At 41.2% G+C, this 26,232-nt stretch overlaps 1 protein-coding gene and 1 long non-coding RNA gene across 2 annotated transcripts; one reads left to right on the top strand and one right to left on the bottom strand.

Annotated features, from left to right (window-relative positions):
• The first annotated feature begins 980 nt into the window (after positions 1-980).
• On the top strand, positions 981-26,232 carry mrc2 (mannose receptor, C type 2). The gene is made up of 29 exons (XM_031318908.2): positions 981-1,274; positions 6,510-6,914; positions 8,775-8,948; positions 9,087-9,251; positions 10,108-10,221; positions 10,503-10,640; positions 10,754-10,945; positions 12,078-12,232; positions 12,389-12,493; positions 15,862-15,977; positions 16,140-16,288; positions 17,548-17,765; positions 18,132-18,274; positions 18,363-18,459; positions 18,542-18,671; positions 18,911-18,943; positions 19,083-19,249; positions 19,456-19,624; positions 19,712-19,854; positions 20,066-20,174; positions 20,550-20,716; positions 20,805-20,913; positions 21,374-21,612; positions 21,750-21,912; positions 21,991-22,140; positions 22,410-22,523; positions 23,061-23,240; positions 23,661-23,684; positions 23,789-26,232. The coding sequence occupies exons 1-29, from the start codon at positions 1,148-1,150 to the stop codon at positions 24,007-24,009; spliced, it is 4,416 nt and encodes a 1,471-aa protein (XP_031174768.1). The 5' UTR covers positions 981-1,147; the 3' UTR covers positions 24,010-26,232.
• Positions 2,098-12,899, bottom strand: LOC116063910. The gene is made up of 3 exons (XR_004108397.1): positions 12,888-12,899; positions 2,274-2,277; positions 2,098-2,232 (listed from the first exon to the last, which is right to left on the bottom strand). It is a non-coding gene; the product is annotated as an uncharacterized LOC116063910 (long non-coding RNA).

Here is a 26,232-nt window from a genome sequence, read left to right as displayed (position 1 = left end):
TCATGGCCCCATACTTGGAGGAACTGACTATCACCCCAATCTCAACTAATTAAACCAAACCACCCCAGTGCGTTTTGAATGTTACGGCCTGATGAAGCTAACAGAGCCACATCATCTGCAAAGAGCAGAGAAGCAATTCCATGTTCCCCAAACAGTACACTCTCCTTCCCCAGATGGCTTTAAGATCCTGTCAATGAAAATCGCAAACAGAATCAGTGACAAGGGACAACCATGGTGGAGCCCAGCATCCACTGAAAATGTGTTTAACTTCCTGCCGAGAATATAGACAGAGCTCTCATTACAGTTACATGAGGAACCGTTGGCCGTTACCCTTCCACTACACCAGTGCGTAGTACCCCCCCCCCCCCCCCGAATCTGAGGTCAGATTGTCGGACTTCAGATTCAGCACCCTGTCATAAGCTTGACCAACTGCCACTTTGCTTGTTTGCAAGCCATGATGTCGCTCTCTTTCTCATGGGTGGGCCAAATTCTCTGGGTGGGCAAAGCAGAGAAAGGGGAGGTAACCTTCCTCCTTATGACCTCATAAGGAGGAGATTCCAGATCAGCCCATCTGAATCAAAACCTCAAAGTGAAATTTTCATGCCATGGGACCTTTTAACTAGTAAATCCTATATAGTGTTTTGTGCAAAAGAGCCAAAACTGTAAAAGTAAATAAAACAAATAATGATGTAAAGGAGGGATATAGGAATTTCTCAAATAATTAAATATTTTCTAAAAAATGTATATTTCATTTTAGCACCATTATCATCATTTATTTTACTTTTTCCTCACAGCTACGATTAATAAATAGCTTTTAAAATGTTAATTTCAGAACTTTTATGAGATGAAATTGTTTTTTATTTACTGTCACCAGTTCTTTGTACTTGGTTGCTATTGGGGATCCCCTCACAGGCGCCTGGAGGTCCCCGGACCTCATGTTGGGAACCGCACACACACGTTGTTGACGCTGCTCCATTCATTTCACTGTGATCTGACTGAGAGGCAGACGGAGCTCTAGCGGTCAAACTCGCCACCAACTCTGCATCATCCGTAGGCTACTCAAAGTAAAACACTGGGGCAGTTGCTGCTCCTGCTTCGCTTTTTTCTGCTGTGTGTTTTTCGCAGCGTGTGTGTTGTAGTTGTGAGCATGCAAAGCAACGGCCATCACCGAAACAAGGAATCAAGGAAAACATGGACAAATCGGCAACTTACATTTTACAAATGCACTTTATATTTATTCATCTTTAGTCTGGAACTGAAGAGGAGCGTTACGGGTGAGAAAATATCAACTTTCGCTTAATTTCATTGATGTAAAAGTCGAGAAAACGGGCCGACGTTTAACCTAGTGTGCATGCTTTTGTTTTGACAACGACTTCCAGTTCGAAAAGGCATTAGAAAGGAGATACTGAGAGATCATTTCTGCGTATTCAGGATTCGGTGCCTCGGTATGCCACGAACCAAAAGTCCGAGCAGTGAGTGGAACCAGATGTGGAGAAAAACAGGGGGAGGAGGGGGGGTGCTGCCTTAGTGTCTCTATTGTGATGTCTATTTGTGTATTACGTTTATTTAAAGCTGCAAAGCAACGCACTTTTTAACTGTGGTGTTCTATTTTTGTGCCGGATTGGGTTTTTTAGGCTACATTGTAAAACTGACGTGGGGTGACGCTTCATTTGGCACCCTGCGGGCAGATGTGACCTTTACATCCTGTTACAGGCTGCAATTAACACATTCAGTCCAGGCCTGCACAGCTATTAGACCTTAACATGTTATGGGATGCTGTGAAGGCTAAACCCACCTAAACAATGTATTCCAGTAAATATTAAATTAGAAGTTTATAGAATGTTTTATTGTTTTTTTGACCACATAATTGTTTTTCCAGAGTTTTTGCTTGTCAACTGGAAATAAGAGTTAGGCAGCTACCATAAAGAAAATGATTAACCACACATGTACCACTTTTAGTTTGATCTTAAAGTTAGTTTAAGATTGTGAGATTGTGTAGGTTTACATTCCCACTCTTATCCCTAAGAATATACTGCACAATCTAAATAATCTGGAGCTCTTTTGATGAGTAATTTTTTGGGCATTTTTGCCTTTATTGGATAGGAAGGCTGAGATATGAAAGGAGAGAGAGTGAAAGACATGCAGGAAAACCTGCAAGATTGGATTTGAACCCTAGACCTTCTGCGTCAAGGAATAAACCTCTGCATATGTGCGCCTGCTCTACCAACTGAGCTAACCGGCAACTAGTTTCTTTATTTTAAAATGACTTGCACCCATCTGCCATCAAATTGCCTTGTTGCCAAACTATAGAATCCCTTTTAAATGTTTTTTTGGACCAAATTAATTAGCTGCAAACTGATCTAAGTTTAAATATAATGATTGTTGATTTGTTTAATGAAATTATGTCTCTTTGGATTTGTTATGTGCTCAGCATGTTGTCATGAACTTTCATGCACTATGTAACGTCATGAGAAATGAGAGTTTAGTGCTGTACGGTACCATGTATTGTCACCACAACACAACAGGAAAGAAAAAGGAAGGGAAGTGATACTAGATGATTTATAGGAAATTAGGATTTGTGTCCCCTGATTCATGACTGGCAGAACTGCAATACAACAGAGTTTATTTGGGCATGAAAAGTTCAGACCAATATGGTGTGGGATTTCAAAGTAAGTTTCCCATGATTTATCATATGTGGAGACTCAGCTCCAGCTCTCTGGTGGTCTCTGGTGCCAAGCTTTAGAGCGAAGATCTTCATGATCTCACACAAAATACCCATCAACGTTCATCTTAACACTGTTCCCCTTTAACTATTATTGTATATAACTCTTATCAAACTATAATTTAGCAGTTAAACCTAAACTGTGACAAGTTGTTATCCCCCTTATACCGTGCAGAAGTGTGAGGACTGATGAAAAGTTTCAACAGTTTGCATGTATTCACACTGGTTTATAAATTTGATAAACACTTTCCAGTTAGCTCTGTTTCTGAGTGTGGCTGAGAGATGCCCCCCCCCCTTTCTCCTCTCCCCTGTCCCATGCTTCTTGGATGAGGTTAAACCTATCCACAGTTTGGGTTGCTTCAGAGGCCAGACCACCATAAAACACCAAAGAAACAAACACAGCAGGCTGGAATTTCCTGCCTATTTGTTGGTTGCCATTTTATCACACTGGCCAGTAAAGGCCTGTTCTTCTAATCTCAGACATCTGTCAAAATACGGAAAGGTTTATACGGGAAAAGCCTTCTGCTCGAACATCAATCTAAATCTTTAGATTAGACATAAGTATGTAAAATAAATGAATGGTAAAAGTAGGCCACTTAGTTTAAATTATTTTGCAACCGCAATGAGTCACACAATGGAGAAGTTTGTTGAAATTATCTCTCAAGCCGAGACTCGCTGTTGATTCGTCACCCAGGTTTGCAAGTACTGTCCTCAAACCTAGTCCAACAGATGACCATAGTGCGGAGGTGGAGGTTCTGGGAATATCTGCCTCTCTTGGCGAGTGTCCTTGGCCGTGAGTTTCAGCTTCTCTTCAGCAGGAAACTGTCTCCAGCATTGAAAAAAAAGGAGTGACAAGGCAAAGAAGAGGATGAGATCACAGCAGGAGAGCTGTTGTGGCTTAGCTTTCACAGGGCTCAATGGCTTAAAGTTAATCTGGAATTCTGCACTCTCTCTGATTGCCCAGGAGTTTTCTCACATCAAACATCCAGTTGTGTCGCCTCCAGACTGGAATTAAAACTTCTTTTGAATTTGCTTCTTTCTGTCTGGAACTTCAGCTTCAGGTTGTCTAGTGGTTCAAAAGCTTTTGCCAGGAACTTCTCATGCAGTCATCATATTAATCCTGATCTTATATTCACATACTGAAGTGAATTCAACACTCACTGTAATGCTGATTTTTACTGGGCTGGTTCCAGTGTGAAAATCTTCTTACAGGCTCCATTGGAGGTGGCACTGTGGTCCATTATAAAACATGGCTTTAATCCCCATTTTGAAAATGGCATAAGACTGAGTTATTTGCATATATGCCTCGTCTCATTAAGAAGTCAGCATTGTGTAACTCCAGCTATTCAAGTCTTCATAAGGGTTTTACTTGCAAAGAGAAGTGTAACTAAATCCTGAGCTAAGATTATAGATCAACATGTTATTGTGTGTTGTGGTAGACACCCCACTGTAATTGCAGAGCAGAGTTGAATTACAGCAGAGATCGGAGGACATGTCTGTCAGAGAGATAGATAGATGTGAACTATCCTGAGGGTTTAATGCAAAATATGATTTTTAGAGCTGTAACAATTGGTCAGTGGACAGAAAATTAATCAAACTATTTTGTTAATCGATTCATTGTTTAAGTCATTTTTTAAGCAAAGAAATATCAACAGTTCTATCTTCACAAATGTGAATATTTACAGTACAGTTTTACTTTTTCCTTCTATGATATTAAACTAAGTATCTAACTATGTATCTTTTTTGGATTGTTGAATGGACAAAACAATTTAAATACGATTACGAATACGAAAAACGATTAATCAATTCATCAACAAAATAATCAGCAGAAAAGGATCAGACAGATGTCGCTGATGTTTTTGCCTTTTAACACTTCCACTTTCAATGGAGATTGCCGTTATTTTCCACAGCTCTTTGCTGTCTGTTTTTTTTTTTTTTTACATTTGATCCTGCTCTGGATTATGTTACATTAATAGAAGTGACGAGAATAACAGCCTCATGGAAAGATAATCTTGCACCAAAAGCAACTGAGTGTTTGGATACAATAGAAGTTCTGAGAAGATTTAAGTTTTTTTTGTGTCCCTGTCAGGGAACACTTGCTCTGATTTGAATCTTTCATGATTAAAACCATGAACGGCAGTACACAAACCTAGCAGCTGGGTGTTACTGTAAGAGGGATAGCTTTATAAAAAGAACAGGGTGGTGATTATATCTGATTACACTGTACAGAGCACTTTCAAACTTAAGCTGAACCACTGTGCCTCTACTGCGCTCCATTACTGTGTTTGCTACCGACCAAATGAGCTAACACTGCTTCTGAGAAACTCAACCACAGAGGCTGAGAGCAAAAAGAGGGTGTGTCTTTCGTCTACCCCAGATTACAGGGAGTTTTATGGGGCTCTTGATGAGACTCCATTGTCTCTGTGTCTATAAAAGCAGCACAGGAGATTTGGAGGGTTTTAGCTTTTAGGTAGGAAACGAGAAATTGCCGCTCATTGAGCGGAGTGAAGTATCCACATAGGAAAGTTGTGTTTTTTAAACCAAATGCCCAGTGATCTTTTCCCACCTTCCCCACTTCTTGGCCTCTCACAGGAGCCTGCCGAGTAGGAATGCTGAGGGTCTCACTTTTTTTCTCCAAATCTCAGATCTGAGAAAAGAGATTTATGTGTATTTTGTGGATATTTTCTTTCAAATCATTTTAGCAGGACCGTAATTTAGAATCACTCCTACACTCCAGAGTTGTTGTTTTTTTCTACCACCTTCACACGGACTCACAACCACACACCATTCTGTTCACAATCCTGGCTTCTAGGTTACCAATCCCTAAATCCTTCAAGAAAAAAAAAAGAATGACGGAAAACCACATATATTTTTGAGAAAGGGTGTTGGGTTTTTGTCCTGAAATTCCAGTCACTGAGGCTGGCATCCAGCCACTGCTCTGAATATGTTAAGTTCAACATTTTTTTTCCCCCAGTTACAGATAGGGTTAGGATCAGTTTTCTGCTTACATTTTTATTTATTTTTGATACTTTTGTACAAGTGTATATGAGAATACTGCAAAGCTCTGTTTGTTAACACCTTGCAGGCGGCTATTAGCTCCTCAAAGAATCACACTGAGGTGATGCCAATAAAGGCATCAGTGTACAGCCGTGAGCTGTCTGCTGAATGAAAACAGCTACCCATTTCACTCCTGAGTATCATTACAGTTTCATCAATTTAATCAAATTCAGACCTGTGAAAACATTCAGTTATTTGGGTCGAATGTATCAGTCACCCGCCAGATTCTCACGATAAAGACCTTTTCCCCCAAAACCACCAAATGCTGCTTTCTCCATAGTCAGACCCAACATAAATAGACACCAAGTGAACAAAGTGAGAGGCAATTTCAGGTCAAGCCTTAGGAATGGGGTGATTTCTAGACACCTGGTGGGTGCATGTTAAAATACTTCCTAACCTTGCATTAAAAATGTGCACAACCATTTTATTACAGTTTATTGCATTACATTTCTGCAATTACGTCCTGCTGAGAGCTCTTTCATATAATTTGTTCACAGGATTTTAAGGTTATTACAGGGTTAATATTATTATTACTATTAATACCACTGAAGTGTATTACGCAGGACATCAGAGGCCACAACTCAAACTAGTTCTCACCCAGCACTGCATCCATTAATGGAGATATTGATCCAGCTGCTGACCCGTTCTTTTGCCACATTAGCTGCTAACATGGAATCCTGTTTTCATCAGCATTATCGACTGATGCAATTGTTTTCCTCTGTTTGGACAGCGCCGCTGGACTCTGACGAGTTTGCTTTCTTCCATGAGGGCGCCCAGGGGTGCCTGGGGGTGCGGGATCACTCCCTCGTCTTGTCAACCTCCTGTGAGGAAGACAACCAGCGCTGGAAGTGGGTGACCCGGGGTCGCCTGTTCAACCTGGGCTCGTCGCTGTGCCTGGGCGTAACCACTGGTAACGTCACCTCTAGACGGGACGGGTCTCCTCTGGGTGTGTACACCTGTGACCGCGAGCCACCCAGAATACGCTGGACCTGGAACTGTGGCCAGGTGTTGGACAACCTCAACAACTACCTTCCCTCACCCTCGTTTTGGAACTCCTCCTCAACCTCCCCTCCTTCAAAGCTCAAATGGACACTGCATGGTGGTGTGCAGGACCTGTGCTCTAAAACGTATCGTGGTAAGCATGCTTTTAATCAAACCAGATCAGATTTGCATCGCAAGGAGTCTTCAGATTGGTGGTCAGTCTTTACCTGTGTGTTTGACCCAAAAGGTTTTACTAATTATAATAAGAATTTATTGATCCCCAGGGGGGAAATTAAATTTGTTTCACTCTGTTGTTAGAACACACTACACACAGGCCTGAAATACACACACTTGCTCAGGACTTATACATGCACCGAGCAGTTGGGGGTTCGTTCGATGCCTTGCTCAAGAACACCTTGGCAGTGCCCAGGACAAAGCTACTGCCACCCTACTAACTAACTACACTTCCAGATTCCCTTTAAAATACTTTCATTTTAAAAAAAATCATAGAAACATAGAATACTATATAGACAATAGAATAGACACTTTACACAACCTGCTTAGCTAATTAAGTCTGTATGTTATTTAATGTGATAATTACTTATTTAAATTTGAAAAAAATAATAATATAGGAACAACATTAAGTTAAGTAAGGAACAATAAAAATAAATAAGATGAAAAATAAAAAAAATAAAAGTAATGATAATAACAATAGATAAAGTAATTCATCAGATCCATTAAATATAAGAAATGAGATCCCAAATATTGACACAGTGACCCAGTGAGCTGCTCCTTTGCTGCATGTTGTGCGGCCTCAGTGCGGAAGATAGACTTACTGTTGTGAATGCCACATCTGTATCTGATCAAATGGATATAACAAAATGTTGCTTTTAGGGCATCTTTGAGGACAAGTGGCTGATACCAAGGAAAACATTGCTAGTGTTTGTAAACTCCAGTAAACACACAGAGTTTTCCTTGCCCTCAAGTATATTTATGTATAGTTTTCAGTTCAGATTAAATCTAACCATGGTGGTTGACAGATAAGCCTCATTTCCGCTGTCAATGCCATTCTTACCAATATCAAATGTCACGGTTGTTCATTGACAAACTATACTGTGAGGCTCAGTCAGCCGTACAAGTCTACAGTTAACAGGCTCTGCTTGACTGCAATAAAAACCAGATCTGCCATAAACGCAAGATCAGAAAATCTCCCTTTACTTCCTCCTTTATCCCTCCTCTTTCAGTCTCTTTAGCTTTTTTGTGGCAAGGGAATTGGGCGCGTGGACATTTTCAACTTTTAAGTGCCGAGCTTTAAAAGTTTCTTTGTGAAGTCAACTCACTGCTGGAGAGAAATGCCTCTGACATTAGTAAGCGATGGAGAGACTCCGCTGCAGCCAACCTACCAGCCAGCTGGCCAGCGGTGGAGCAGGGAGGGAAGTCAGAGAGGGAGCTTCAGAAATCATTCCTTCCTCGTTTAACATGTCTGCCCTACTTTCCATTGGCCTAACTTGTTCTGGTAACACTGCAGATCCAGCCTCTCCCTCTCTCTGTTGCCCTTTTCCTCACACCATACTTTACTTCTAGAGAGCAGAACGGCAACCTCAGAGTATTTTGTCGAACTGTGAAACTATAAATACAGATACAGTTTATAAGGGAAACTAGCCTGGTTCACAAATTGCGTGTGCACTTTTAAAGATCTTGCTTTGAGGCATAAATATTTGATGAAATGACATGAAAATGAAAACTGTTTATTCTGTTTTTAAATATAGTTCATAATATCGCTTTTCCTGTTTGTTTGCTCTTCCTTCTGCTGACCACTATTTGACTTCACTGTTTTAACTGTAACATCACCCTCTGTTTTTCACAATGTGTTTGATTATACAAGTCACTGGGAAAACAGATGAGGTATTTCAGTTCAGCACCGTTCCCAGCCATAACTTCAGGCAACACAAGCATGGCCCGGTTCTCCTGCCGCATGCAGGGATTCAAAGACTCTCCTCTCTTTGCTCCTCAGAGATCTACACAATCCAGGGGAACTCTCATGGCCGCCCCTGCTATCTGCCCTTCCAGTATGACAACCAGTGGTTCCACAACTGCACCAGTATCGGGCGTGAGGACGGTCACCTCTGGTGTGCCACCACCTTTGACTACGGCAAAGACGAACGTTGGGGCTTCTGTCCTGTAAAGAGTGAGTTATCACTTTGCACAAATGATTAATTGCAGAAGCTCAGCAAACTTTACCACAATTTCCTCTCACCCAACTGTTTACTTTACTGTTATTTCCTCCTGTCTAACTAACGTCTTATCTCCCTTCCTTCACTGTCAGCCAGTGGCTGTGAAACATTCTGGGATACTGACCCGCTGACAGAGAGCTGTTACCAGTTTAACTTCCAGGCTACGCTGTCATGGAGCGAGGCTCGGATCAGTTGCCAGCAGCAGGGAGCAGATTTGCTAAGCATCACCAAGCTACATGAACAGACATACATCAATGGTAAATACTTTTATGTTCAAAGACATCCACTCATGTTATAGCTACTTGTTTGAAATATACATTGATATTGTTTAGGGTAGACACAAAGCTACTATATTGGAAATACAATACACAATACACCATCAAATAAAACCTCAGAAATATGCAGCAACCACACATTAATCAACACAGTTAGACAATGAATCATTGATTTACGTCCTGGCATACAAAAAAATAAGCGAACGTCTAATTACAGTCTAAGATAATTTGGAATTTAAGGATTTCTGGGTTTTTTTATCTGTAGGGGTGCAATTCCACCGTTTGCACCCCTGATCAAATCAGCAGTGAGGAAAATAATCTTGATTTCTTAATACATTTCTAATTTCTAATATGAGCAATCACCATATTACTTTTTAAAAGGAGACTGTGTTATCATGTCTGCTGATCAAGCCTTTCTTTCTTAGTTTGCCTGTGAAAAACATTTAAAAAAAGCATAATATTTACTCATATTTTCTGTGCACGTTCACTCTCCCAACAGGAATAATTGATTTTTGGGATGTTATGACCCTGTTGCCAATATTAGTCAATTATTAGATAATAATTCTGTCATCTGCCCAATACAGTGTTGACATTTAAAACCAGGGCCGCTCACACGGGGGGAACACCGGGTCAGTTGGGCCCTCTAACCTTTAAATAATCTGCAGGTGGGGCCTTTGGACATCATCTTGTCCTGGGCATGAGCAAGACACACAGCAGCCCTGGTTAAAATCATGGCTAACTTTTATTGTGTCTTCTTTCCCAAAAGTACACAGAGAAAACACAGGGTTTTTTGTCATATTTCATAACATTTGAGAAAGGTATTTTTCCGCTGTTTTAGGTTTACTGACAGGCTACAGTGCTGCTCTGTGGATTGGCCTCAATGACCTGGACATTAATGGAGGCTGGCAATGGGCCGACTCGTCACCGCTCAAATATCTCAACTGGGAGTCAGGTTAGACTGTAAAAACAACTCACCCTTTTCTTGTTTTTTTTTTTTAAGCTTGAAGTATCTGTGGTCTTTTTTTAAACATCCATTTCCCACAGAAGGCTGAATGAGCATGCTTGCTCATTTTGAGCACACACTGCTCTGAGTGTAAATACACTCTTTGTGGCCTTCCAGTGCATTTGCAGTCTTTTGCTGTCGAGTATTTTGGGGTTAAGTGGTGAATAAAGGTACCTTGGCATTAGTGATGTTTTAAAGTGAGTTTCTTTTTTTTAACTCTCGTCCTCCAGAGCAGCCAAACCATGCTGAGGAGGAGAACTGCGCTGTGATCAGAACATCGGGTCGTTGGGAAAACCGAGATTGTTCTGTTGCTCTGCCGTATGTCTGTAAGAAGAGGCCCAATGCCACCCTGGACCCCTTCACTACTGGTCAGTGTACAGACATCTGAATTAGTACATTGAAGTGAAATATAGTAGAAACAGTCCTGCCACAGTGCCAAAGTCCAGCATTTGATGGGTTTTTATATTTTTTTCTCCCACAGACTCGTGGGCAGATGATGAGAAATATGAGTGTGATGTGGGCTGGCAGGCCTTCCAGGCTGGCTGCTACAAGCTAACTTCAGATAAGATTGACTGGGATACAGCTCAGAAAACCTGTCAGAGGATGGAGGCCAACCTGGTCAGCATCCACACCCTACCTGAGCTCGAGTTCATCATACGCAACCTGAAGAAAGGTGTTTTGTCCTTTTTTTTATTGTACTGCACCTTTTCCTCTAAACTGTATTGCTGTTGGAAGCCAGAAATTAAATGGAATTATCTTAAATCAGAGTTCAATCTCTATACCACAGGATACCCACTAGTAGTACACTTTAAGGAATATAATAAACACAAAAATAACCTGTTCCAGACAGAGGAAGTGAGGGAATTTGCTATTTTTCTGTATAACTATAGAAGAATAAAAAACATCACGCTCAATCAAGGAAAAAAGAAAGAACAGGATTACACTGTGTGTAACTAATGAGGAAGTCCAAAAGGTTCACAGAGTTCACACACTCAAGTCTATCAAAATGCTCTGTACATTTTTTTTTTTTTTCAATTTCTATTTTAAGCACAGTGGAGCAAAATGTCTCAGCTATGCCTTCTTCAGTATGCTTTCTGGTGGATTTGGATATATATTTCTGTGTAAAAAAAATAAAAGAAAAGCAATAGCAAATATTTCAGTTAAGATAAGTAAAATATCGACGATCAATGATATTTTCCAGCTGTTTATCCTACATCGTATGCCCATATCTCCAGAGCAAGCTCAAATGTAGTGGAAACCAGGCAGCTCACTCCTTTTCCTGAGCTGAAAAACAGGCATGAAGTGAGGAATCAAATTTTTAGGTCATGGAATTGCTCCAGTGTAGTTAATGAACCTCATGGAAAAGTTTATCAGTTTTATAATATGGTCATAGTTGGAACCCTAATCCTATTTTGAACCCTGTTTCTGTGTTTCCTAATTGTCTTCCTAACCTTAATGTCTGTCTGTGTCCTCTGTCCAGTGGTGGATTGTAACTAAGTACATTTACTCAAGTACTGTACTTAAGTACAATTTTGAGGTACTTGTACTTTACTTGACTATTTCCATTTTATGCTACTTTATACTTTATACTCCACTACATTTCTGAGTGAAATATTACTATTATTAATAGTACCTTTTAGTCCTTTTAGTCATGCTTCAATGCTAATGCTAATATTTTTTTACTTTTAGTAACATCTTGCATGACTTTTACTTACTTACTTACAGAGTATTTTAACACAACATATTGTTGCTACTTTAACTTAAGTAAGAGATCTGAATACTTCTTCCACTACTTCCTCCGTCAGAGATTGACCAGCTATGGATCGGGCTCCATGACACTGATATGCAAATGGACTTCCAATGGACTGACCACACACCCGTCATCTTCACTTACTGGCACCCCTTTGAACCCAACAACTTCCGCAACACCCAAGAAGATTGCGTCTCCATTTGGGGAGCTGTAAGTGACCCCCTTCACCCTCACACTGACCCCCAAATGTCTGGGGCCTTAATCACCTCAAAGTAATGGACTCTCACTGTCAGCGAGTCTCCTCTGTTTGTATATATTTAACAGCTGTTTTCTCTCTTTCTGTTTGTGTCTTGCTTACATGTGCAGGAGGGCCGCTGGGATGACAGCCCTTGTAATCTGACTCTGACCTCCATCTGTAAGAAACCGGGAACAAAGAGTGATGGGAAGCCACAGCACCAAGACTGCAAACAAGTATTACTCATTTTCTCGCTTTGCTTTCAGTGCTAGATACTTCATTTTCTCATTGACGCGTCTGTTTGTGCTTTAGATTTTGCTTTAGATTTTTTTCCCAGTTCTGGAGTAGATACAATTTAGTTTTTGTTTTTTTTTCTTCCTTATATCTTTCAGTTTTACACCACAACGATTTTATTCAGATCCCCTGCAGCATTTCTGTGCTCTTATTCCAGCTGCTGACAGTATGTAGTGAGCATAATTATTATTCTAAGTATTTCAGCTGTTCCTTTACCTTTGACCCCTTTTCCCAGAACTCTCCTTCATCTCTCACCCTTTCACTGGTCCACTGATCCCCTAGTCCACACCCAGTCTGTAACTGTAATATAAATCACTCCCCTAAGACAACCCACACCCCAGACAAAGGGAACGCTGGACACTTGGCTTAACACATACTGTACTTTTCCATGGCCCAATAAAACAAAACAAAATACATTATATTTTTATGGTATTCAAATTAGGAAATGTTGTTTGTGTCTTCATTTAACAAGTGTGTTCAGTACATACAACAGAAATGCACTATCACGCCCACTACTTGTATCTACATGGTGAACCAAACCCCATCTGGAGGATCCATCTACATCTGTCTCTGATTTCCCAGTCCATAATTCTCTCCAGACTTTAGGCCTCTCATACCTTTCTTCTCTCTACCTGACCACTGCTGCTGATGGTCACTGTCTAAGTGGACAGTATAGTTTATTCAATCCATGTTTGACATACGGGATAATCTTAGTGAGAAAATTAATCTTAGTGTGCGTTTGTGTGTCTTTGTGCCCTTCAGCAATGTTACGTTTTTGCTAAGCGTTGATTTATGATGTAAATGATCTGACGTTGAGAGTCGTGCTGTTTCTCAGCTGTTACATTCAACAAAGATCTTTGTATGGATTGTTTGGTGTAATGAATCTTTACCCTTCTCCCTGGGGCATCGAGGCAGCGAGGCATCATGGGTGGTAATGTGACAGGGGTCATTTGGCATGGCACACGCTGCAGGGCCCTGTGGCGGTTCAGTTCGTCTCAGGCAGATGAGCCACTTCACACATGTGAAACAACAATGACAGACCGCTTCAGCAACATTACACCACATGATCCCCGAACCAATACCCCATCCAGCGCTTGGCTCATTACTCAAATAATGTAATGGATTGCTCATCACTGTAATGCCGTCATTGTACTTACTCACTGAAGTATCGCTTTTCTGCTTTATACTTCCAAAGATAGTGATTTTATTACCAGGATAACTCAGTTGCTTCATGTGTGAATAAACAGAGAGATGAGACAACACTGATCTCTAATGTCAGAGGTGGCCTGGGGCGTAAGCAGCTGCTTAGGGCCCCTCAGTCACCATGGGACCTCTGCAATAATTGAAAATTGGAATAAAAAATAGGGAGTGCTGCACTGGGTCAAAAAAAAAAAAAAAACATGCCGTTGGTGATGTTGAAGTAAAAAACCAGGTGCTCTTCACGGATAGGGCAAGTAATAGAGTAAGAATAAAAAAAAACAAGGACCAGATTACTTTAAAGGAAGTCCATGGTATTTGTTGTCAGTTTTAAAAAGTATCCGAGGCACAACCAATGTGTTTTGCCTCAAAGGATCTTCATCAGGGAAAAAGTTAGAAATGAGCTCTTTCGTTTGTGTTCATTTTTGTGTGATTATTTAACCATTTAAAGCCACAGTACGAATTTTGCCTAATAACACCCCAGATGTCTTCCAGGATTGGAATTATAGCTAATAACACATTCTAGAGGAACAACAGCAACAAAATCAGCAAGTGTATACAGTGACTAATCGATATTTGTTATAATGACAAAATATTAAATGACAATGTAAAAAACAATGTGAAAGAGGATGCTTGTAGTGATAAACCTATAGAAAATGATCACCTGAATCTGCAGCTCCCCTCGGCTTTACAGAGCTTTATAGTGAGTTTCAGCTTTGTTTATCTGTCTAGGTTTTGGGTCACTCTCACCGTTCTCATAGCGTCAATTTCGGCCACAGGTGGCAGCTGAAAAAGCTCGAAAAACCCAACAAGATTAGCTGGTGAACATAGTGGAGCATTTAGCAGCTAAAGAATCAGATATTTCCCTCAGGAGTTGGTAGAGACCTACAACAGAGCTAGAGAGAATATTGGACGTTTATCTGCTGCTCAGAAACATAACTCCAAATGAATGATAATGTTGCTAGGTAACTACTGAATGTAAATAGTTTGCTAACAGGCTGCCATGTCGTTGTTGTTGTTGTTGTTGTTGTTGTTGTTGTTGTTGTTGTTGTTTGGGAGGGATGATTGTGTGTGATAATGGAAATATGGGTGAAATCAGGTGTGGTGTTTCATAACATAACTACATAACAGTCTATTCTGGTTGAAATACGTCCCAATACTGTTACATGGTATTCAGAAGATGCAATAAGTCAACACTGATCTTGTGACTGTAAGACAGGGAAAGGAAGGATAGGAATGAGTGTTTAAGAGACGTGAGTTTGAACAGATCAAACCTCCAGCAGCTGTCATCTTTGAGGTTTTTGTCTTTATAACAACGTGGTTGTGCAAAAAGCCCGAGGTTTGGCTTAGTTCCACAACTGTATACGAATTGTCTCTCTCTATTATTCTGCAAAACCTCACCCCTTGTGACCTTCTGCGTGTTGGCTGCGCTCTGCATCTGTACACGTCCACAACTACAGTAGGCCTACATGAACTGTCAGGAGGGATTGAGGCCAGGGAAAAGTTATTTCTGCATGCCTAGACATGTTTTTAATCTGCATTTGGGATACTGGAATAAGTGGACTCACTTTTGTTTTAACTGTTAAGAAAAAAATATTTTCTGAGAGACACCATTTATGTGTTTTACCTCTGCAAAGGAGGGGATGTTTTAGGTGTTGTTTGCTTGTCTGTCTGTGAGTTTTTTCCTTGCTTCCTTGGTCAAACACGTTTCTTTCACATATCCAAACAACACCTCAAACAAGTTCAATGTTATTTGATTCTCTATTTTTCTTTAACTGTTCCAATTTGTCGTTGGCCTATAAATTGCCAAAACCTCGACTAGTCAGGTGGTGCTACTGAAATATGAGCTATTTAAATGCCTGACTCACTTGAATTATAACTTTCCATTTACAAAGCACCAGTATTGCTGGGATTTAGACAGTATCCAAAAAAGCTGTATGGTTATATGCCTCCATGTGTATTTTGATGCACATCCAGGTTTTAAATGATTGAATTAGCCAATCTAAAGTGTTGCACAGGCATTGTAGACATTAGTACTATTTGAATGGTTAATGTTTATTTTTGAGTTTCGTTATGGTTATGTTTTTCACTTTCTCCTTGTTTCTTCTCTTAGGGCTGGAAGTGGCACAGTCCAGCTTGTTACTGGGTGGGAGAAGATCTGTTTACCTTTGATGAGGCCAGGAAGTCCTGCGAGGACAATGGAGCCGCCCTTGTTACCATTACCAATAGGTGCGACAGCAACACAAACTGTACATACCCTGACACACACACACACACACACACACACACACACACACACACGCACACACACACACACACACACATGCACAGCGACATCACAGTGTGTTCTGTTAGCTCTGCCTTTCTAAAATTCCTTGTAAATCTTTAAAGGTTCGAGCAGGCCTTCGCCAACAGCCTGGTGTTTGGTCGCTCTGGTGATTCCTTCTGGATCGGCCTCCATGACCAGGCCAGCCCCGGCTCTTTCCACTGGCTCAGCAAGGATGAAGTGTCCTACACCAACTGGAATCGCGACCAGCCGGGTAGGTCATATATGCCATGTTTGAATGAGCAGAATGAACTGCAAATATGATCTGATAATGTATTACAGGAAATAGAATGACCAGATTGGGGTTGTTACAGAATCTTCTCCACCCACTGCCTATTTATTACTTTATTCCTGTTGCTGTGAGTTCACTTCTATAGCTGGAGATTTATTTAACATGAGGTCCATTCTGAACCAGAGCCAATTTTGGATTGCATCTACAAAGAAGAAACTGGATTTCTTCCAGGTGTTTTTTTCTTTGGCTAAAATACAAACTCAAAATTATACTCTGATATCCTGATTTGGCTGTAAAGCATTGTGATTAGCTGACAATCTGCGAAAATTATCAGCAGCTGTCAAAACCAGCCAGCATGGGTATGTTCTGATTTAAATTGAATGTATCAAAATTGGACCAGCTTGTTGAGGAAATCGTAAACTGTGTTTTGTCTTCCAGCAAATAGTCATTAGAGCTCCACAGGAATGAGGCAGCAAACGGGAGAATACTCCTTGTGAAATTCCGGCTAGCATGGATTTTAGATTCACCATAATTTCTAAACCATACGTGGAGACGCAAAAACCAGTTGTGGGCGAGTCCTCTGGCTTTAGAGTCACTGATAGATCCAAAGATATGAACTGGTTGACCTCTGCATAGATTATAGCTGCACTTTGTTGGTCTTGTAGACTTGGCTTATTAAAAGACCTCATTTAATTTCTAGTATAAACACTTATATAGTTACTTATATTCTGATGATATTCATAACCCCTGAAATGTAACAGCTGAGCTTGCACCTGAGGCCTAGTAGTACCAGAAGAATTTACTACAGTTTAACCCCAACACCTCTATTTGTTCTCTTCAAAGCTCCTAAGCCTATGATTGTATCATTACGTTTTAGGAGAAAAGCCCACTACTTCTATGTGATACAGAGACAATCACATAGAAAAATATACAGACAGATATCTTCATAATGAAATTTTAAAAAATCATTACGTCGAAGACCACTATTTTCTTTTAAATATGGTCCATAACAGAGATCCATAAGGGTGATTAGAGAAATAGAGCCCAAACAGGGTTTACAGGAAATGTTGCCCTTGTTTTGAGAAAAGTTGAATGTAGCATCCAACACTCATAATTGTCTCTTAAGAAATGTGTAATTACATTTTCCACACTTTTTTTCATTCCTCTATTTCCACACATTTCATCATTGTAGCCTATTTTTCTCTCCACTCACTTACATTTCACCCTGGTATCTATTTCAGTGAAAGTCCAGGGCGGCTGCGTTTCCATGGCGACGGGCTTCGCAACAGGTCTGTGGGAGGTGAGGGAGTGTGCGTCATCGAAGGCTAAATTCATCTGCCGTCAGAACCAGGACACGTCTCTGAGCCCCGAGCCCCCTGTCCCCCAGCCCACCCCGAGCCTCAGCGGCTCCTGTCCCAGCGGCTGGAAGAGCAACAACAACCTGCGCTACTGTTACAAGGTTCACCCCAGCAAAGTTTCACTGTTTCACACCATCAGTACTCATTTCAGTCACACTTTAGTTTTCATTAATTCACTATAATAAAAAAAACAACATATCTGTACAATGCATCAGTGATTAGTGTTGTTTGAACTGAACAAACTTAAGAATAAATGTATATAAATAAAATATAGTGTAGAATTAAAATTATCCTTTAAATCTGTAAAGTCTAACAAAAAATAAGTTAACAGCACCGAGTTCTTCACAGTTTTTACTGTCAAATGGCGGACAAAGGAGTGGAAGTAATACTATTGCTAATACTAATTGTTTTACACCAGTATTGCATTTTAATTGGACTGCAATTACACTTTTATCACTTGTGTGCAGGTGTTCCATTCCTCCCAGCTGGAGAAGAAGCTGAGCTGGCTGCAGGCTCACCTGTCCTGCCGGAGACACGGAGCCAACCTGCTGAGTATCAGCAGCCCTGAGGAGGAGCAATTTGTTCTGCAGGTCCTCCATGAGGCCTTTGGGTGGGTGTGCACCTCTGACCAGATGACGTGTGATGTCATATGATGATAATGATGTTGTTGCTGATGATGATGATGATGGGGCCCACAGGGAGTCAGAGGACCATGAACAGCACTGGTTTTGGATCGGACTGAACCGCAGAAACCCAATGGACAATGGCAGCTGGAAGTGGAGTGATGGACTGGCTGTGAGTAAAGACAAGATGCAGCCTCACTGTGTAGTTAAAAATGCTTGAAGCACAATCTGTTTACTCTTTGCTTGTGTCTCAGTTCACATACCAGAACTTTGGCCGCTACTACTACAACGTCCGGCAATGTGCTGCAGCAGACTTGGGCACTATGACCTGGCTGGCCATGCACTGTGACTCTGAGTTAGACTGGATCTGCAAGATCCCCAGAGGTACAACAACACTGGACCACTTATTTGGGCTTATTTAGACAGTCCTACAGTACACTGTATTGGTGCGGTCAAAATACAGTTATATAGTTCTATACATTTTTTTGAAATACCCTTTTCCACCTATATCATCACTCTCTGATTTGAGTCTCTCAATATGTCTTCCCTCTTGTTATTCATTGCATTTTGGTTCTCTCACACTTTGTTATTTTTTATTTATCTTATTTATCTGTTTTTTTTAGGTAGTGTTGAGAAGGAACCAGATGTCTCTGAAGGTCAGTCTTATTTTCTTAGCTTTGGGTTAGGGTTACTTAACTTCTCTCAGCGTACTAAACTGATTTTCTCAGGGCTTATTTAAAAACCATCCATTTCTGTCTCATGGCTATCTTTCTTATCTCATCCCTCATCTGTCAGGCACAACTTCACCGGAGTGGATTGGCTTCCAGGAAGCTGAGTATAAATTTTTTGACCACCGCACCACTTGGGACCAGGCCCAGAGGATTTGCTCCTGGTTTGATTCCTCGCTGGCCTCGGTCCACTCAGCTGAGGAGGAAGCTTTCCTGGCCAACACTTTACGCAAGGCACTGCACACTTTATCAAAAAGTTCATCATTGTTTGTATGAGTTGATATAATCAAGGGCAAAACCCTCTGAAATACCTAACAAGCACCAACCTGTGTGTGATCTCTGTAATTATTGTGTCTATATTCCGCATGGCAGCCTTCTGCAGGCTTTAAAAGTCTGTGAGGCCTCGACATGCCTTTTTACCGTTCCTCTCTCACTTTCAGATGGTGAAGGTGGAGGGTGACAACTGGTGGCTGGGGCTTCACACCTACGAAAACGATGGCCGTTTCCGCTGGTCTGACCACTCTGTGCTCAATTATGTGTCCTGGGCCCTTGGGAGGCCGCATCCAGTCAGCCGTGATCGCAAATGTGTCCACATGTCCGCCAGCACAGGTGAGAACAGCCGGAATAAGAGACCTCAAGAGAGTAAATCAAATGCAGTACCCATACATGAGCTTGTATTTTTCACTCTTAAAACAGCGGACTGGGCTGATCAGAAGTGCCAGTCTGACCTGCCCTACATCTGTAAGAGAGTGAATGTCACAGGCACCATTCCTCCAACTCCGTCATCACCCCACCTACCTTCAGGCTGTCCTGATGGATGGTCTTCCTATCAACATAAGGTAGAGCTGCAACACACCAGGAGTTCAGCATAATGCAGCTATTATGTTAAGTTGTATAAAGGATGCTGGGTGTCTAGAATGTATCAAATATGTTATCACATAGGCAGTGAAACTTAGCAAGTAAGTACCTATTGTTTTATTTCATGCACCTGCTCCTGTCCTAACTCAACCTGAGCAATCTTGATTGCAATGACATCTGGTGTTTCTGTAGTGTTTCAGAGTATTTGATCAGTCATACCGAGTGACATGGTCTGCAGCCAAGTTGAAATGTGAAACGCAGGGAGGTGTACTGGCAGTGGTGTCCAATCATCTGGAGCAAGGTAATTACAGCAGAATACATCCGACATAAAGTTAGAAGCAGGAAGGTGGTGCTGGACTTAGCTGAAGTTAATGAACTTACCTCTCTACTTCAATATAACTTACTTTTTTTTAATTTATTTATAAGGTAAATGTGTATGATCTGCCATTGTCAGCAGCATCAAATGGATGTAGAATGTTATGAGAATTAAAAGAAACAGTCATTTTATTTTAATAGGTTGATTTTACGTGATTGCCTGTTAATTCACTCATCAGTGTGTGATTTAGATATTCATGTTTGTTTTTACCTATGCCTATATTCAACACTGATTATGAGTGTCTCATAAGAGTCTCACCACATACATGCATACTGATGCAATCGATTCTCCTCCTCACAGCCTTTGTCACTACCCTGCTTCAAAATGCCAGTGTTGACCTTTGGGTGGGTCTGACCGCAGACTCTAAAGGTCATTTCCACTGGGCCAAGGCTGGCCTGCTCAGCTACACCAACTGGGCTGCTGGAGAGCCACTCGACAACAGCGGGCCACACCACAACAAGACCCCGGTACCCCTAACACTTACCTGTCAGCGCACGCGTCATGTTTTTGTCCTCAATCTGTTCCTGTTCTGATGATTTCACTGTAACCTCTCAGGGAAACTGTGTGGTGATGATTCACGGGAACCCACAGAAGAACACTGGCATGTGGGCCTCACGAGCCTGTGAGATGGAAAGTAATGGCTTCATCTGTCAAAGGCAACAAGGTGGGATATTGAATAATAACCACAACAATGTCTGCTTCAAAATTGCAGAATATTTGCACCACAAACAGAATTCTACTTACTGTAAATCATCTTGTGCGACTTTGTCGTTTCTTCAAGGCAAGGCAAGGCTTTTATTTATATAGCACATTTAAACAACAAGGCAATTCAAAGTGCTTTACATAAAAGATTAAAAGGTATTTTAAATACAATTAAAAACAACCAAATTAATAGAAACATGAATAAATTGAATAAGATGGGTATAAAACACAAGAATAAAAGTTACAGTGCAGTGTAAGAGATTAATAATTATTTGATTTAATAAAAGGCAACGGCAAACAGAAAAGTCTGTAGTCTTGATTTAAAGGAACTGTGAGTTGCAGCGGACCTGCAGTTTTCTGGGAGTTTGTTCCAGATATATGTTAAATGCATAAAAACTGAACCCTGCTTCTCCATGTTCCAGACTCAGGTCTTTCTCCGGCCCCGGCACTTATCCCTGCCTCCCTGTCAAAGCCTGTGGAGCTGGGTGGAGTGACATACCGGGTTGTGGAAAAGCGTCTGGATTGGACTGGCGCCCTGCACCTCTGTGAATCTCTGAATGGGACCCTGGCCACTGTGAAGAATCCCTACCAGCAAGCTTACCTCACACTGCTGATCAACAGCTTGCGTCAGCCTGCCTGGATCGGTCTCTACAATTATGGAGTGAGCCTATTAACTTACAGTATATCTTATTATAATATTAATAGAGTTACACACGTGCAACAGTGTTTTCCTTGCAGAGGGAAACTGCAATGACTTGCAACTTTAATAAAAAATAATAATAATAATAATGTTTTCAGGGACGAAGCTTCACCTGGCTGGGTGAAGAAGAAGTTTGGTATTCAAACTGGAGAGATGGGGAGCCCCATCAGACAGCTGGATGCGGACGCATGACCACTACTGGCCAGTGGACTATGACTCCCTGTGATGCTAAATTGGAGGCTGCTATCTGTCAGATTAGTGGTATGTGCAAAATAACATGTCAGTAATCAATTACTGTTAATTTAATGTATTAATCTCTGTTGTTTTTCTTCTTGCCAGATGAGCCTGTGCTTCACGAGTGGATCTACCCTGGCCAGTGCCCCCACTCTGTGGGGGAGTGGCCGTGGGTGCCTTTCAGAAACTACTGTTACGCCTTTAACCTGCAAACTGTTAGACTGCAGCAGGATGCACGTACATACTGTAAACAAGGTAGGGAAGAGTTTCAGAAGATCCCTCACACATCCATCCTCCTGCTGTGCTGCCCGCACAGCTCATGATACTGAATTGAAAGCCAATTTAGTGCAACACTTCTGACCTTCTCCACTGCAAACATAATTGACAAAAGGCATCAATATGTCTAAATTTAGAAATGCTCATCATTGAGCCGGCTGCACCATTGTTAAATCTACTTACATGATCAATTCCCATTTATCATTTGTTCCATCTCTGTGTATTCCCTTTCTTTTTGTCTCTTCTAGTGGGAGCTGAACTTCTCTCTATCTTGGATGAGACAGAGAATGGATTTGTATGGGAACACATCCAGAGTTATGCAGCACAGGCGCATGGAGCTTGGCTGGGCATCAGCGTGAAAGGTCCAGCAACATTGCATCAGACAGTCTGTCCCATCTCTCTCTACAGCAGCAAAAAAAAAAAAAAAAACCCAACTTTTTTTTAAATCCAAGCTTATTCATTTTTGGCTGCTTGTAGTGAAATTGTCTTACTCTGCTTGCAGATAATTCCCCTAATTTAATAAGTTTTACCTGATTGATTATTATTTCTTTTTAGAATAATCATGAGACAATTAATTATGGAGAGGAAACCTAATTAACTTTAGGTTTAGACTGTTTCTCTTGTGTCAAATAAATGTGATTAAGAAAGGTGCATTATCTCGGAAAAATTAATTCATTTAAACTGCATTATTATCTCTTGAGTGAAATGCCCTGAAATATGCTTGGTAAGCTAATGGTAACAACTGAATCCAATATTGGAAACCTCTATGAATAAACAGAGATGTCAGGCAAAACATGATATGACGAATTATCTCTCCTTAAGATAAAACTAAAGAAACAGTTCTGGCTTCAGTGTGTTTGAAGTTCCTCTGAGTGTGTGTGCATGTGTTCCTGCTGCAGGTAGAAGCCTAGTATGGAGCGAGGACACAGAGATGTCGTACACCAACTGGGAGGCGCATGATGTCGCCTTCTCTGTTCTGTCTCCAAACTCCTGCTTCTGGATCCAGAGCAACAGTGGCCTGTGGAAGCCGGGCTCATGCAGAAATCGCACACATGGAGTCATCTGCAAACGGCCTCGCAGTAAGCACACACAAGACCACTTTAGCCAAGGGGAGGTTATTCTCAGAACCAGTCTATTTGAGTTTGTCAAGTTTGAGATCACACTATGTCAACAATGAGACCAGAGTAAATCAAATCATTTTCAAGGTTTCACAAATGCTGAAGACGTTCTAAAGCATGATGATCCATGTGCAGGAGCTGACACAGTGTCCTTTAACATCAAACCAATCAATACATCAAATATTGGCTAATCGATTAAAAGAGGTTCACATAATACTATACAAAACTTTAAACCCTTAAATTGATTATAGTGTTGAGAGAAAATAAATTAACAATGAAGCAGCCACAGAAAAACAGACAGTGGAGATCAAATGCAATTCAAATGAATGCCAAATACTAAAGCGATCAATTTTTACTAACTGTCCCTTCTTCCATTTGCAGCTGCTGAAACCTCAGCTGTAAAATGTAAGTGTGATTATCTGCTGCCATGGTATTCTGTTCACTTGAATAAATGATTTAACCAGAAAGTGAATTATGTATACTAATCCTGACATCCATCTTCTACCTAGTGGATAGCGACCACCTGCCCACTCTGATTGTTGTCATGGTGACGGGCCTGGTGCTGGTGGTGCTGATTGTTGGCGTGATCTACTTGTACCGTCGGCGAACTGTTGGGTCACAGGGGTCCTATGAAGGGGCCCGCTACAGCCGCACCAACGCGAGCCTCGCAGAGCAGTTGGAGAAGAACATCCTGGTGTCTGACATGGAGCTGAACGAGCAGGCAGAGTAGCGGAGCCGCCCCGGACCAAACGACCAACCCAGGACTGGACCCTACCTGACACAGAAAAGGCTGATTTTTAACGTGCTGACTCAGATACACATTGTGGCATTTATGCTTGTGTTGTCTCTTTTGACACCAAAAAAAAAAAAATATTTTGAAGGGCTGTGTAGAGCGCAGCAGATGTAAAGTTTAAATTGAATCCCTGCCTTCTCAACCCTCTTCTGCCAAGACTTAACAGTTCAGGCAAGTTCTCTCCAGACAAATCAGATCCTTCCATATGTAGCCTACAGCTTATCCCCAAAAGCGTTCATGAAGGCCATGAGTGGATCTACTGGGAGTTTAGTTTTATTGCAGCTGGAAAAGTTCAACATAAATCGGTTTACTGAAATGACTCCTCGCTGTCTTCCCTGGTGCCAATGTAAATTTTTGCTCGGTGTATATTTCCTTTGTTGTTCCCATTTTGATTGAAAGATTTATAAAAAAAAAAAAGTCCTAGATCCACAGATCGACTCTTAACTAAAACTATTTGTCTCTGTCCTCTAAATACACAATCACAGTCTTCTTCAGGACCAAATTCACCTTTTCTAAATTTTCTTTTTTTTCTGTTTTGCCATTTACATGAACTTGAGGTGTGTTTTTGTTGTTTTATTGCATTCATGTCATTCCCATTGATTTGTCATTATCTGTACAGCTGTAGAGAGCTGTTACTGATGATGCATGTGTGTTTTTTGTGAGTCTGCCTCTCCTCCTTTCTGATCTGACACGTCAGCACCAGCTGTCAGGCAAACAGAGGAGGAAGTCCAAATGTGAATGTGTGGAGGGTGACAGGGACCATTATTAGTGGTGACCGTCTGAGGGCAGTACACTAGAATTGTGCACATTACTAATACTAAGTTCTGTACTTAGTATTGAAAGCTGGTCTGTAAGTAGACTGCATGATCAGTCTTTCAGCTTCCAGCTCCTTGTACATTTTGGCACTTTCTGCTATTTTCTTGAGCTAATTCAATCATCCACTTGCCTTTAGTCATTTTCCTTGAGACACTGTTGTTGTCCTGTGATTCTTAACTTTAGTTTGCTTTGGCTCTCCATGCCACCATCTGTTGCTGTTTCAGCAATTTTTAAGAGCAGTAATTCTCTTTGTATGCATCATGAAAAAGGGTTTGCAATTTGATATTTGTCTGATTCATCTTTTTATGGACCGCATTTCACTTCTCTGTATGTTTTATCTCTTGGATATTTTTGTCTTTTTAATGATGCAGGTTTTATTATGTGCTTTGACTTAAAAATTACTGGTAAAGACATTTGAAAACTCCTACTTTTATGGGATACTCGTCAACACTTCCTCTCATTGCCCCACAAAAGAAAACATCCCTCAAGTGAATGACACTATTGTATATACAGTATGAGAGCCAAGGAATGTTTTAAAGTGAAAATTTTGTACAAGAAAACCTCTTTTTCCACGTCATTTTAAGATTTCACATTTGCACAGCGTAATAACTACATTTACCAGAGCTCATTTGCCTCCTCGAACATTTTTCCTTTTCCCTCAGCTCTTGCCTCTGAGTGCATTTGTGTCTTTCTGCTTGCAGGAATGCTTTGGAGCCGTTTCAGTCTGAGGCTTTTGGTGTCTCACAGAGCTGCTGTGAAAAAAAAAACACAGCTTTTTTTGCTCCATGAGTTGGACTAAGACAGAGGGGGAAGGGAGGAGGACGGAGTAAGAAGTGTGTGTGTGTGTGTGTGTGTGGGTGAGAGAGAGCGTGTGCAGTCTCCAGCTGTGGAATGTTGAGTCGGCAAGAAGAGCTCAGTGGCACGTCTGGAACCAATCAGAGAAGGAGGGCTCAGGGACATGAAGGGTCAGGAAGAAGAAGAAGATTGGAAAAAGGAAAGCTAGATGAAGGAGAAAAGGGGGGAAAGGAGGAGTGTGAGGAGGAGTCAGGGATGTAGGAAGAGAGGAAGGCAGGATAGGAGTGTAAAGGGTGCAGTGGTTTGTCCCGGCTTACCATGGCCTCTGCTGGTAGTTTTGCTGTACAGGTTTGTCTTTATATACAGTAAAATATGAACAGATTGAGGTGAAGGTGTGACGGCCCTCTGTGTGTTCCCCAATGAGATCATGTCTGTGAGGCAGGCCGGCTCTTGTCCCTGTGAAGATTAGCTGAAGCACCTGTTCAACTTTTTTTTGAAAGTTTTTGTGTCTTTTTTTTATATGAAATGAATAAAGTCTATGTTCTCAAA

Source organism: Sander lucioperca, chromosome 21 (assembly GCF_008315115.2).
Source record: "Sander lucioperca isolate FBNREF2018 chromosome 21, SLUC_FBN_1.2, whole genome shotgun sequence".
Classification (NCBI taxonomy): domain Eukaryota; kingdom Metazoa; phylum Chordata; class Actinopteri; order Perciformes; family Percidae; genus Sander; species Sander lucioperca.
Note: the sequence above shows the minus strand (reverse complement) of the source record. Positions and strands in the feature narration are given on the sequence as shown.

Excerpts from the sequence above, each read along its gene's own strand:
- mrc2 (XM_031318908.2), top strand. The coding sequence starts at position 1,148 with ATGCAAAGCAACGGCCATCACCGAAACAAGGAATCAAGGAAAACATGG. Across the intron at positions 10,946-12,077 it reads CATACGCAACCTGAAGAAAG|AGATTGACCAGCTATGGATC; the intron begins GTGTTTTGTCCT and ends TTCCTCCGTCAG. Across the intron at positions 18,460-18,541 it reads AGTGGAGTGATGGACTGGCT|TTCACATACCAGAACTTTGG; the intron begins GTGAGTAAAGAC and ends CTTGTGTCTCAG.